General features: G+C 42.4%; 1 protein-coding gene across 3 annotated transcripts in view; it reads left to right on the top strand.

The window, feature by feature from the left end:
* The first annotated feature begins 1,376 nt into the window (after positions 1-1,376).
* Positions 1,377-14,729, top strand: part of STX7 (syntaxin 7) — a 36,868-nt gene continuing 23,515 nt past the window's right edge. For 2 of the 3 annotated variants that reach the window (XM_024551879.4, XM_071219716.1), the window contains exons 1-2: positions 1,377-1,478; positions 6,840-6,990. In XM_024551879.4, coding sequence (XP_024407647.1) covers positions 6,906-6,990 — 85 coding nt within the window. In that variant the 5' untranslated portion in view covers positions 1,377-1,478; positions 6,840-6,905. The remainder of the gene's footprint in view (positions 1,479-6,839; positions 6,991-14,729) is intronic. The other variant, XM_045188775.3, reaches the window with a different exon arrangement.

Raw genomic sequence — 14,729 nt, 5'->3', positions numbered from 1 at the left:
GCCTTTCCGGTCTCAGGGCCCTCTGACCCACTCACTATGCTTTATCTACATAAAATTATAGAGTGATCCCCAAGAGTTTGCACTAGCCTGTGGTTTTGTACATTTTTATGTGCTCTTCCTTTTGCTTCTCCCATTTTGTCTTCTTGATGAACTCTTACACATCTTTCAAGATTCTGTCAATACTTCCCCTTTGGAATGATTTCTGACTCCACGGTAAGGCATCTTCGTCTCTGGGATCCCACTGTGCTGTGCACAAGTCTTTATTATAGCACTTCTCACAGAGTCCTTGGAAGGATCTCACTCCTTGAGCTCCTTGAGGGAAAATACCATACTCTAGCCATCTTCATTATCTGTAGTGCCTAGCAAAGTACCTGACATATGACAGGCTTCCAGTGGATATTTGCTGAATGAATGCTACAATAGGAAGAACTCAAGATTCTGAATTAGGTCATCTGGACCTGTGCTGCTCATAATCATTTGGGTAATTTTGAGGAAGTTTCTTTGGGTTTCAGTTTCTTTAATTGAGGGGTGTCAAACTCATTTTCACAGGGGGCCACATCAGCTTGGCAGTTGCCTGAAGAAGGCCAAAATAATTTTAGGACTCTGTAAATGTAACTACTCCTTAACTCTTAAGGATTTGAAATTACATTTGGCCTTTTGAAGGCAACCACGAGGCTGATGTGGCCCCCAGGTGAAAATGAGTTTGACACCCCTGAATAAGCAAAGGCCAAGCCTATCTATCTTCTAGTTAATTTGGTGAGTGATTTCTTTCACGTGAAGAAAGTGATGCTTTCTACCTAACAATTACATTATGATTGTTTGAATATTTATCACTTGAAGAGTCTCTGCTTTTTTTCAAACCCTGTGCAAAATATACCCTGCTCTTCAAGGATGCTTAGAATGACTTGCGTCCTATGAAGACTTGTCTACTAAATGAGCACACGGAGGTGACTCTTATTTCTTAATTGTTCCTGCTAAGATTATTGATTCGCATTCTCATTTTTCATTTGAACTGTGAAACCAGTCTACTGCAGAGGGAAGAGTTAGGAAACAAGACAGGTATGAGCTGATGGGGTGGGCTGAAGACCTGAATGTAGGGAGGTTAGCAGATAAAGAAGACTGCTGCCCTCCATTTTCTTCTCTCTCTTTCCCACACCTCCCGCCCCCCCCCCCCCCACGCAACCTAAGGCGTTCACCATCTGTTTGCCAGGCCTCCAAGAATACGTCCCTGGCAATTTTGCTGATACCCCCACATTCTTTAGCTTGGAACCAGAGTGGGCGGGAGACGACTGCTGTCACTCAGCCCCGCGGTCCAATGGGAGGGAAGCAATCCCCGCCTCCTTCCTGGATTGTATTGCGGGCATGCGCGGTGCGCATCCCAACGCCAACACCCATCAGCTGATTATTGTAGCTGGGCCTCTGGAGCCCTGGAGAGCCTGCGGCCGGAGGAGGGGGAGGAGAGAGCCGAGGAGGTCAGGGTAAGTGGAGTGTGGGGAGGAGGGCTGCTGGCCGAGTCCCGGAGGCGCGACGCCCCTGCGGCTTCCGCGACGACGGTTTGTACGCGTTGTCTAGTGGCCGTCGGGCGCTTTGCCGCGGGCTCTTCCCAGCTGCGGGAGCGCCGGCGCTCCCCCGGGCCCCGGCCCCGCGCGGGTGACTGGCGTGGTCAAGCGGCCAGGGCTGGGTCTGACTCGGCGGCCCGGCCAGTCGAACCAGTCGGGCGCTTGTCGCTCGCCGCCTCCCGCGGCCGCCGCGGTCCGCGCTCGCGCAGGAGCACCTGCGGGACGGGCCCCGGAGCCAGCCCGGGCCAGCTCGGGAATCCAGCTCGTGCCTGCATCGGGACACGGAGTGACCTCTTCCTCTTTTCAACCCACATTGATTTAGAAAACACATGTTAAAGTCCTCCCTCCGGATATGGAAGAAATGAAAATATATGGCTATAGTCACGGAACTGTATACGTTTATTCAGAGGCTCATTGTGGTTGATTTTCTATTTGGCTTGATTAAGGCTAACTTTCCTAGATTTCAGTACGCCTTATTCACTAGTTTACATAAAGACCTTTAAAAATGCATAAAATATTTCAAGATGTCACACCTCTCGTTTTCTAGGTGGTTGCAATATTTTTCTCTCAAGTTTCTTGCGTTTGCCTGGCTCTTGTGTACATACATTAATTTTGTTTAATTCCCACCAATGCACTCTGAATTTAACAATATGTAATTTAAAACTCGTACAGGATCTGGAAGAATAGGAAATGATTATGAAATGCTGTTCTGTTTAGTAATGTTGGAGGTGGAGGTTTCTTCTGGGGGTGGCCGGAGCCTCAGCGGAGCACAAACCCATAACGGTGTTAAACTGTCTTGTGATGTGGACAGGTCTCTGCTTTACAGGCCACCTGGAGAAGTTTGTCTCAAACTTATGACTAGTTAAGAGTTAGGCTCTAGTTTCAAAGTTCCTTGTAGAAGTTAATAAGAGACTATATTAACTGACTAAGGTCTACATCATTCTTCTTGAGGTATTTTACGTCTGCCACTCCCAATAACAAAGTCAAACTGAGAGTTTTGGTTGGGATACCAAACTTGAGCTAAGCTTGCTGGTGGTTGAAAAATATATGAAACATCTGCAATAAGTCTGAGTAAAGTTTACTGTGATTTCATTTAATTTGGAAGCTTAGTGTATGAAAGGGTGAAAAATAATCCTTGGTATTGTGAACTAAGACCAAATAATAGTTTAACAGACGGAAGAGCTGAGCTAAAGAACATGGCTACTCTCTCATTCACATTCCAGAGGAGGGGATAGGTATTAAACACTACACTAAGTCGATCACTTTAAATGGTGATTAGCACTGGGAGGCAGTGAGTCAGAGAGGTCAGTGGATTGTGGCAGGGGCGGCGACTTCCCACTTCAGATCCCAGTAGTCTCTGTCCAAGGCTTCTCTGTCATGTGACAAGACATTGCTGGGAAAAAGGGGCCAGTCACACGGAGGTCATGGGAAGAAGAGTCTTCTAGAGATAGGAAATGGCACCAAGCACGGGCCTCAAGGCCGCAATAAGCCCGGGACATTCAGGATCTGACAGAAGGCACTGGAGTTCAGTGTCTTAAAAATGGTGGCATTTACCCTCAGACCGGTTGTGTGTTCTTAGGAAACAGGTGCATTTATTCATTCATTCTATAAATATTTATTAAGCACCTATTATATAGCTAGGTGCTGAGGGTAGAGCGGTCTACAAGATAGACTGCCTGCCCCTCCTTAATTGATTTATATAGAGACCTTTAAAAATACGTGACATATTTCAAGATGCCTCCCCTTCTTGCTTTTTAGGTTGTTACTTTAAAATCAGACAGGAAGAAAAAAACATTGCCTTTTCTGTCAAATGTTATATTTTGACAAATGTTTTTTACATTTTGGGACATCAGGTGGAGGGAAAACTAATGCTTTATGCTAGTGCTCATGATTAAGAAAGTGAAACTGACTATTTCTATTGCTGTGTCCATGCCCAAATGCTTAAAGTCTTGTCCCAGGTAGAGATTTCTGGCTGTCAGTTCCACTGGTAGCTGGAAAGGAAATTGGTGAGTGTCTGTACCTTCAAAGACACGTAGCCACTAATTAGAGTTAAGAGTATGGCTTGGAGACATGTATGTGAGACTCAGTTGTATAGAGTGGGTGTTTTTGCATATGTGGATGGAGAAGCCCCCACCTAAGAGAGTATACGAGAGTACATAAATAAGAAAAAGGAACATTTCCTCATTCAGTGTGTTTGTGTTGGCGGTGAGCCAGTTTTTCTAGAGCCACAGTTGACAGAGGAAAAGGAAAAAGAAGGATGCCATTGAGCCAGGAGAAAATTGTATCCATCCATGTAGTAGAATATTATTTGGCTATAAAAGGAATGGAGTATTGATTGATACATCAATACGGATGGACCATGAAAACATGCAGAGAGAAAGAAGCCAGTCACCAAAGAACACATACTGTGTTATGATTCCAACCTGTGAGGATAGGAAGTGGACTAGTGGTTGCCTATAGCTGGGGAGGTTGTAGAGCAAGGGGGGGTGACTATTTATGGATATGGGCTTTAGTTTTAGGGTAGTGAAATGTTCTAAATGTGATGTGTTGATGGTTCCACAACTTTGTGGATATTTTTTAAAATTTTTTACTGTTGTTCAATTTCAGTTGTCCCCATTTTTCCCACATTGCTCTCCCCTGCCCTGCCCACTCCCCACCTCCCACAGTCAGTCCCTCCCATTGTCCCTGCCCATGAGTCCTCTGTTTGTGTTCCTTGACTTGACCCTTCCCCTTTATTCCTCCATTATCCCCCTCCCCCATCCCCTCTGGTCACTGTCAATTTGTTCTCTATTTTCATGTGTCTGGTTCTATTTTGCTCACTTGTTTGTTTTGTCGATTAGGTTCCACTTAAAGGTGAGATCATATGGTATTAGTCTTTCACCGCCTGGCTTATTTCACTTAGCATAATGCTCTCCAGTTCCATCCATGCTGTCGTGAAGGGTAGGAGCTCCTTCTTTCTTTCTGAGTAGTATTCCATTGTGTAAATGCACCACAGTTTTTTGATCCACTCATTTACTGATGGGCAGTTAGGCTGTTTCTAGCACTTGGCTATGTGCCTTTGTGAATATTTTAAAGTACTATTGGATCGTACACTTTAAATGGATGAATCACATGATATGTGAATTATATCTCAATAAAGCTCTTACTGAAAAACGAAATAGATGCAGAATTTCAAGATCCAATTGGTGCTTTGTAGGATACTTAGTCTCATTGGATCCCCAGATCTAGGCTTGTTCTGTGTGGGCCCCAGCAGCTCAGGTCACTGAAGGCCCATGTCCAAGGCTACTGGGAAGGCAGTTTATTCCTGCCACTCTGCTGCAGTGGTTCTGCGGTCTGAGTTAAGGTTTTCATTTACCCTTTTATGAAATTGGTTTTAGATCTATCTCTAGGACTTGGTGAGGTCCAGAGAGCCCAGAATAGATGAACTGGATCTGTGAATTAATGAATAGAGAGGATCTAAAGGCTCCCAGAAATTCCAGGGTGGCTGGGCCCATGCTAGAGTTTCAGGCATGGAACCAGTACTGTTCTGCCCATCTCAACAGCTCAGTTGTTGTACTTCCTGCCAGCACTGACCCTTAGAACAAAGACACGTATTTCCTTGTGGTCTCTTCTCCCCTGCCAGAAATCTCCGGTGGTTTCTTATCATAACACATTCAAACTAAACCTAGTATCTAGGGCCCTCCTTCTTCTGTGGCATTTATTCTGTGTGGTAGCCAAGCACGGGTAGCTTTGGAACCAGAGCCCTGGGATTGAAACCCACCTCTACCTGGTGGATGGGTTGGCTCACCTTTCCAGCTATTTAATCTTTATAAGCCATACTCTGCTCATCGTTAAAACAAGGTTTATTTGCTACTACCTACTTTAAAGGGGAGCTTTTGAAAATTGAACTGGATAATCCATGTGAAATGCTTTTCATTTCCCAGGTGTGCAGTGAGTGTTAGGTCACCCATCCCTTTCTGTCGGCATTGTCTCCCACTTGTCCCCGCCATGTGTCCTCTGACTTGGAGTTGACCAGGAACCTCCTTGTTCTTTGGCAGCGACACTGTTTGTCTTGTCCATGTGTTCAGCATCTATCCACTCCAGGCTTTATTGCTTTACCTTCGTTGCTTTCCTTACCCGTCATACCCAGGTATTCACATCTTATGCTTCTGTTAGGTGAGTTCTTTTTAGAAAAGGGCGATAGTGATATTTCCTTTTCATAGTCCTTGTCACTCACTCTTGACTTTTTTAGTGATTTGTATTGCTTTTGTTGTTTTATACATTGTTAACTTTATCCTTTCTCCTGAAAAACAAACTTGACTTCAGCAGCTTCTTTACATTTGTTCTTTTATTTGCTCGAAGCCCCCAAGTGCTTACTTTAGTGCTGGGCCTGTAGCAGACGTGCAGGGGAGAGTTGGCGCACAGATGGGCCGCTCATAGCTTTGCAGTGTTCAGCGCACACTCAGTGACAAGGTGGTGCAGGAATAGTTGACGTTCTTTGTGGGGCAATGTCCTGTCCATAGGACACCCCTTTCCATTCTTTCTTTTCAAACTCCGAATGGTGTGGTGTGGATAGAGGAAGAAAAGAACTTCACCTTCCCTCCTTCCCATAGCTGCATCCCAGCTTAGCCCTCTCTCCTGAGGCTGGCTTCGGGAAGAGGAGTTGTTCTTGCCCTGCCAGGAAGGTGTACGGATGACGAGCACAGGGCTGGCCTTTTTCTCTTGCTTGTTGGCTTTGCTCTTTCAAATTTGACCTCCTTTTTGATCTCTGAAACTAGAGATTCATTCTTAAGTTTCTGAGCTGTTCCTACATGTGTTAAGTTAGATACAGCAATGAAATTCCTGGGGATAGCCTGAAGTCTGTATTCCACTTAATAAATATTTAAATACCTGTTCTGTGCTAGAAATCGCTTTAAATGGTGGGAAGAGAAAGAAGAATAGGATGTGGGCCCTGCCTTTAGTTGCCCAGAGTGTAGTTATAGATAAAATATATAAACAATTAAAATTAGACATAGAAAAGGGACTTAATAACTCTTCCTTAGAGAAATTACAGAAGTTCAAAGGGAATATACAGTTTGAACCTTATTTTGTTGGGACATGTTTAACTTGCCTCTGTCCTTTAAAGTTCAGTTGTTGTTGTTGTTGTTTGATAGACGTAGGAGTTTTACTATTTGATGTTAGATTTCAACCCTGTTAGGTTAATCAGGTTTGTACTTGTAACCTCCCAAATTGACACTTTGGAAACTGTAAGCCAATAACTGTAAAAATACAATTATGTGACTTTTCTTTTACGTTACTTAGGTGACTGCTTCGAAAACTGCACAGCCCACCAACATCTGATGAAATTACTGAGTAAGCAGAGCAGCCATGTCTTACACTCCAGGAACTGTTGGCGACCCCACTCAGCTGGCCCAGCGCATCTCTTCCAACATCCAGAAGATCACACAGTGTTGTGAGTTGAGTTTTAATAGGACTTCACTGTTTGCTTTCAGTTCTTAACTGACTTTGGTGGAGTTTATAAAAGGACAGCTACTAGTGATTGAGAGAGGGAGGAGCATTCCTTTAAGAATAGATCCTAAAAGGCTAGAATTATTTAGAATGAATATAAGAAATAATTATATATAGAAGAGATAACACTTAACTGCATTTTTCTTTATTGCTTTAGGCACATAATATACATAATTACATTAACGAAATAAAGATTATAAAAGGTAGGGGTACTTATTTTTGCTTTCAAACTATCCAGTTCTAGATGAGATTAGTGCGACTCACTGACTAAGTCTCACAGGTGTGGAACTGGGCAGCACTATGGCATTTTTAAGGAACGTGTGCTTATTGAAGAAAGTCTGACTGGGAGTGGTTTAGGTGAGTTTTGTAAAAGGTAGATAGTGGTGTGTTATTCAGGAGCAGGGGAGAACTGAGGCGGGAACATGGATGCAGATACAGAGGATAACCGTCTGGATTCCTCACAGATTCCTTTGCTCTACTCGTCAAAGACAGAATACTAGTAGACTGATCGGCTGTGGCGTTTCATTAGAAATGATCACTCCTCAGAATATAGGTACGACTGAAAAAAAATCGTGTAGCAGATTTGAGCCTATAGATTTTTTGTTTTGTTTTATTCCATGTTTCTAAATGGGAGCTAATCACATACCTAGATGATTCTGGTCATCTTATGGTCAGCATTTTGGCCCCGTGGGCATTGCTTGGGCAACACTCTTGAAGAATAGTTTTATTCTTCAGCCTACTTTGTTAAGGCTGCTCTTTTTACCAGAATGCTAACACAGTGTGGAAATAAGCATTATTTTCAGATGAACAAACTGTGTATCTTTAATCATTAACTTCCCAACAATTGTTACTCTGCACGAATGTTTTAAATGAGATGTCAGTGTGTTTTGGGGAGGAGGAAGTAAAATTAAATTATAGATGGTTCTAAAAAAGTGCTGCTATGCCCTGTGTAGAATAGTGCTTATTCCGACTTGGATTGATTCTTCTTTTCTTTGGCTGTTCTCAGAGGAGCAAGGAAGTGAATAGTGTGGAGGTGTCATGCTCTGCCCGGCTAGGACTGTGGGAATGGCGCGTCAGGGTTGTTCCAGTGTGTCCCGGCGTGCCAGCATTATCTCCACCTTGTCCAGCTTCCTGTCTGTTCTGATGATAGTCAGAAGGGCCTCCCCTTTCTTTGGGTCCTTGTTGCTGGTTAGAGGTCATGCCTGTCCGTCTCAGGCTCCCTGTGTGAAAATTAAGAGAGCTCATCATTTTCATTTACATGTGTGGGAAATCAGGACCTTTGTGCAGGAGAGGAGGCCAGGAGGCCCTCCTCTAAAGAACGGAGCAGGTCAGGTATCCTCAAGCTAAACGGCACCAGGACTTCTGGGAAGAAGGAGAAGTAACAACTGTACTGAGCCGACAGAGGCAGTAAGCCCTGGGTCGTACGAAAGACACCTCAGGGAGATGGCGTGTGAGCTTAAACTGGAGGGAGTTAAGGGTTAACTTCAATCAGGTCTTGCTCCCTCAGAAAGAGGTCAGTTGATCCAGCCAGGTGAGAAGTGATACATCGGACCAGAGCTGCCTGCCCAAGGCTTAGCTGATAGCTGAGTGTGCGACTACACTGCGACGCAGGGCAGTCTTGGAGCGGTGACAAGACCCACTGCTGCGCTTTGTGAAGACCTGTTGACGTGGGGAGTGCGCAGCCATGAGAAGGTACAGTCACCACCTTTAGCTATCTGAAGCGCTGTCCTGTGTAAATGTAAGAAGCACATTCGGCATGATCATTAAGGCCTCCGCAAATGAACAGGAGCTACAGTAGTGAGACTTACGCTTGAGAAGAAGTAAGGGCTTTTGAATAACTGAAGTGTTCAGGGGCGTAGTTAGTTGCTTGCCTCGAGAGGAAAGTGATCCCTGTTACTAAGTGACCAGCCTACGGTGGTCAGATATTTTCCAGGCCTGTTACTGAGAGTTTTAAATTCTGAAATAATGGTTCAGACTAAGCGACTTTTAATTTTGAGAGGCTCTCTTTACTCATGCAGCAAATAATTCATGGAGCACCTACTGCTTGCTAATCACTGCTCCAGACCCTGGGAATCCAGCAGTAAACCAGATCCACATGGCCCTGTTCTCCTGTAGTTTACAGTGTGAGGAGAAGCAGGTGGTAAAAAGAGAAAATTAATGCACAGCCTAGTTTCCTATGAAGAAAGTAGCATGAGAGTGATGTGAGAGCAAGAGACTAGGGGGAGCTGCCTTAGCTTAGGTAGTGCCCTGAATGAGGAGGAGAAGGGGCTGGTGGAGAGAAGGCAGTGGGAAAGAGCGTTTAGATGGAGGCTACAGGTGGTATTTTTTAAAAAAGCCGTCCAGAGCTTGGCATTATCAGCAAATACAAAAAAAGAGAACTCCTGTGTCTGAAACAGCGCTCGAGGCCAGACTGAGCAGAAATGAAATCAGAGAGGAGGTTGAGCAGGTTACCTAGAGCCTTGGAGGCCATCTAGGGAGTTTAGATTTCATTCTCAGAGGCAGGGAAGAAACACAATCAGATCTGCGCTTGGAAAAGATTGCTTTGGCTTCTCTCAGCAAATAGACTTTGGGGGAATTAAGGGGGTGCATTGGCCATGGGAGAGATATTGGCTTGCGTCAGGGTGGTGGCAGTAGGACAGAGAGAAACGATGGACTTGCTGATGAATGCAGATGGATTGAGACAAGGAGAAGGATCCAGATGACTCATGGTCTTTGCATTGAGCAACGAAGTAGATGACAGTGAGCGGGTACTGAGATGGGAAGTGCCACAGTTCAGAGAAGTGGGGAGAGTTTTGTTTTGGTGACATAAATTTTAAGATATCTTTTAAACACCTAAGTGAAGATGTCAAACATTTATTTTAGATATATGACTTAGGAGATCAGAGTGTCGTCAGAGCAACGAAAGGTATTTAAAACCATGGGTCTAAAATAATCACAGTGCTGAGTAGAGTTAAGAGAAGAGGGCTGGGGCGTTAAAAACGTGCAGGTCAGGAAGGCAGGGAGAAAGCCTCTCTGAATGAAGAATCAGGAGTGGCCAGAGAGACTGAGCGAGGCATCCTCTGTGCCTGCTGCTGCTGAGAGACTCAGAGAAAACCAGAGAATTGGATCTTGCAAACTGGTGACTGGAAAAGCGCTGTCATATCCATGTTGCAAGTGTAGATGGAGAAAAGGAGGAAGAAAGACCAAGACTTCCCAGAATCCTGCTCACCTCTGCTTATACTACTGACCAGAATTTAGATGGTCACCTGGCTATTCTTAGCTACTAGGAAGGCTGGATGTCAGTGTGCTCATTAAAATTGGGGACTGCTTCATGTGAGAGAGAAGGAAAAAAATCTATTTAGTGGGCAGCTGGCCTCTTCTACCATGGAAGTAAAAAGAAGGTCAAAGAAAGGGTTGCATTTTCTACTACAAAAGGGAGGTTCTAAGGAGAGTATAATTGTAAAAGAAATATCTTTGAAGGCTAGAGGGAAAGGGAATAGGTCTTTAGTGTCTGCGTGGCCTTTCATCCACTGTACGGAGCTGGGTGGTGAGTGAAGATGGGGAGTTTCCATCTGAATGAGCTGTTTTTAAATAGTATAGGAGGCACAGGCTGATGGGAGTCTGGAAAGAAGAGAAAGTGATTACTTGTAGTTTTGACGATTGAGAGAATTGACATACCTCAGAAGCAGAGAAGGATTAGTGGCACGTTGAGTATTCATTTGAGATTTGGGGTCTTGAATTTAGTGAAACCAGTCGTCACTGTGCGTTTTTTCTAATTCTGGCATTCAGTGGCTAACTGAAGGGAAGTTTAGATTTAGAGAGAGCCAGTTATTAAAAACTTCACCTACCAGCCAGTGTGTGTCGCCGAGAAGAAGTCACATGGAAGTGAAAGGCAGAAGTGTGAAATTTCAGTTCCTTTTTTTTTTCCCATCTGGTAATGCTAATTGTACTGGATGTGATTGAATCAGATGGTACTTTGCACCACATTTAGGTGCTGTCTTCACACTACATTTGCATCCTGTGAATTTGTGTCTGCACAAATGGTCTAGTTCTGCAGACGAAACCTGAAGAGAAGATGCTGTAAATAAAGAAATACCCTTGTGGTTAGAATATGTGGATGTGTCCAACTAGAGCTAAAGTTTTCCGGAGCGCTGCAGTGGGAAAAGTTTATTTTTAAATTAGTTTTGATATAGACCAATGAAAACTTGCAAAATACTGAACTGTATGGTTTAGTTTATACCAAAATATAATTATCAGAAAAGAGTTTTTCTTCTTGGAGGAACCTAAGGATAGCATTTAGTAAGAAGGGAGTTTGGGTTTTTGTTTTTTTTTATTCTAGTATTTTATTCTGGCAGTTTTGTTTTGCAAAGAAATAGGATAGAAGAAACAAAATGTGTTTAAACTTTTTTCTTAAACCTTTTGTTAAAAATAATGCATAGTCTTATCAATTTGCTGTACTAGTGAAATATTTAAACCATAGTGCAGTAATATAATTTATGCCAAACAAAACATATAAATATGAATACTTAAATATAAAATACATTACACAAAAATAGATTAAAGTGATACAACTTTTTAATACTTTATTAAGGACTTCTCTGTGGAGCAGTCAAAATGATGAAGAAGACACTGTCATCCTGTGAGGGAAGGTGTCCTACCGACTCTGTCACACTCAGCAAGGTGTCTGTGCCCCCAGTGCTCCATCCTTCGCCGGGGTGTGGCCAGTGTTATCTGGCGTGGCCCCAGCGTGGCGTCCGGTCATTCTCAACCCCTGCTCCAGGCCACCATTCCCAGTCCACTGGGGTTGGCCTGGAAACCAAACAGTGTGCTATCCCAGGTCTAGAAAATCATTGTGAATCACAGAAATGGTTAGATTTAGTTCTCAAGCTTTGGCAAGTTGTATGTTCAAAAGTCACATTTTTATTAGCAGTATCTGGAAATGAAATATATGCCCTTTTACCCTTTATCATCTGTATTTTCTTTGAGACAAACTCCTCTCAGTGATGTATATAGTACAAGACAAAGCAAACCTTTGTGGGTTGAAATGGCTGAGCCTGTTGTATCAGGTAACCAGAGAAAGATATTTTCACTGGGCCCCTTACTTTACGTAAACATGATCAATATAGAAGAATGTACTCAGGACATAGGCCACACAGAAAGGGCTCATGTTTTTGAAAGAAACAGAATAAATATATTGAAATCTATCACATAATTATTGTTTTTAACTTTAGAAAATAGATGTACAATATATGTATTGAGTAGTGCACCAATTATTAGTGTATTAGTAGTTCAGTAAACAGAACGTTAATAGCCCCTGAAACTCTTCTCGTGCTGATGCCCTCTCCAAAGATAACCAGTGTCTTCTAACATCACCGGTTAGTTTTAAAGTTTTCAAACTTTATTTAATAGAATCAAGCAATGTGTTTGGCGTTGGACTTCTTTCTCCCATTACGTTTTCGGAGTTCCTCCCTGTGGTTGCATGTAGTGCGGGTCTCTGTTTTCATGACTGTATAGTTTTCCAGTTCAAACATACCACAGCCAGTTCTTTCTCTTGTTGATGAGCATTTGGTGTGTTCCTGGTTTTTGTTTATTTGCTGTTATGAGCAGTGCTGAACATTGTCGTATGTTCTTTTGTTTCATGTATGTATCTAGGAATGGTTTGCTGGGCCTTAGGATATATGTATGTTCAGCTATAGTAGATACAGCTGGACAGTTACCTGAAGTAGTTATACCACGTAATGTTCCCACCAGCCAGTGTATCAAAATTTGTATTGCTCCCAATCCTTGCCACATTAGTCATTTACAGACTTTTACATTTTAGCTATAGTTGTATCTCATCATGATTTATATTACAATTCCCTGATTAGAATCAGACTTTTTAGAATATCACCTAGTTAGAAAAAACAGTGGGACAATAGGAAAAGTTTCTAATTAGACTAGCTATATGTGTGTGCACACACATTTCCTGAAATCAGATCCAAATAATCCAAATAGCAGGGTGCCCTTGAGTGACCTATTTCACTTTCTAGGACATGGTTTTCTTGTATGTATTTTCTGTGGGCTGGATTATGGTCTTCCAACTTTAACAGGCTATAATTTTAACCAAATTTTTAAAGAATCCTGAAAACTCTTCTAATGTATGCAGGATTATTTTCTTTGTTATTAAGAGACCAATTGCCATATCTGGACCCATAATTCCTACTTTTAAAAACCCTATAATAGAAAGTCATTCACAAGACTCTCTAAGGTTCCACTAAAACTTGGGTATTATTTTTAATTATTAAAAGGTGGGACAGTTGCAGTCATAAGGGATCCTGGTGTGAATCATGTCAGAATTCGCTAAGTATGGATTGGAGGAAATTGACAAATAGAAATGATAACAGCTGACCGTGAAACATAGTCCTTGAGATGCAATTTTCCCGTACGTACATGTTATAGTAAATCTTCCCACCAGGTCTTTAAACAGGAATCTGAAAGAGGAAAATACAGAGTGGCTAATACTTCGCTTTTGGAAAATGAACAAAGTTGATCTATTGGTAACATAAAGTATACTCATCTGAATTTAAGAGCTCAGAAGTTTTCTGCTAAAATATGCCAGATTTATCACATGTGCTTGTGTATGTATGCGTGTGCGTGTGTTTTCCAGAAGATTTGGGAAGGCAGAACTTTATAGGGAGGCATAAAATGTTTGAACTTGAGCCTATTATAAAGGTGAAGAGAAGGTGACTGAAAGAATGGTTATGCTGAATCTTTACCTATTAGGCTTTAGCTTCTGTAGATTAAAGCTGTTAGTGCAACACAGACTTGTTTAGTGCTGGAAAAAAACTTGTTTCTTTGTACTGTAATTAGCTTCTCATTCTGTGTGCATACTTTCCTTATTTATTAATAAGGACCAGTGCTTGGCTCTTGTCCCCGTGAGGTTTTTAGGACTGTGAGATGAAATACTAAGTCTATGTACAAATGTAAGTCCTTTTGTTACTTACGAGAACGAATACAATTCTTTTAATTAGTCTGGTGAAGAGAATACTTGTTTTTACATCTTAACAAATGATTGCACAAAAGAGAAGCTGATATTAACTTCTCCTTTTTTGGTGCCAGGGCAAGCTTTTCTTGAAAAAAACAGTTTCAGTCCTGAGCAGTTCATGGATTTACTGGAACTGGAACCCAGGGATTGGGGGTATATATATTTTTTTCTGTTGGTGAGCACTGGTCGATGGGAAAACAATTTTTAGAGGAAAAGGAGTTGAAAACTCTTCTCCTTCCCTTTCTCCCTCTTCTCCCTCCTCTTCTCTACCTTCTTCCTAAAATGCTGTTAGATGGATAGATAGATAGAGATAGATAGATAGATCAATTAATCTGCTTATAACATCACTCATCTGAAAATACTGTTTTTCCCCCCTTGATGAGAAGAACTTCAGTAGCTTTGATTTCACTGTGATTTTCTTCATGCTTAAGGTGTTGGCATTAAACACAGGTGTGGAAATTATCCAAGGGCATTTTAACAGAGACTGACAACTTTTTCTCTTCAGTGACTTCTACACAAACACGCGTGAGTGCTGTTTATGACTAAATGTGAGCGAACCCTTTTTGATTTTAGGAATTAAAACTTTAAGATATGGTTGGGTGCTTCAAGAAGCTTTATCATTCACTGCTTCCATATGTGAGTCATCTGCATGCTTGTGTCCCGGACATGAATTTTCTTAC

The sequence above is a fragment of the Desmodus rotundus genome, chromosome 11 (genome assembly GCF_022682495.2).
Source record: "Desmodus rotundus isolate HL8 chromosome 11, HLdesRot8A.1, whole genome shotgun sequence".
NCBI lineage: Eukaryota > Metazoa > Chordata > Mammalia > Chiroptera > Phyllostomidae > Desmodus > Desmodus rotundus.
This window is presented reverse-complemented; position numbering and strand designations above follow the sequence as displayed.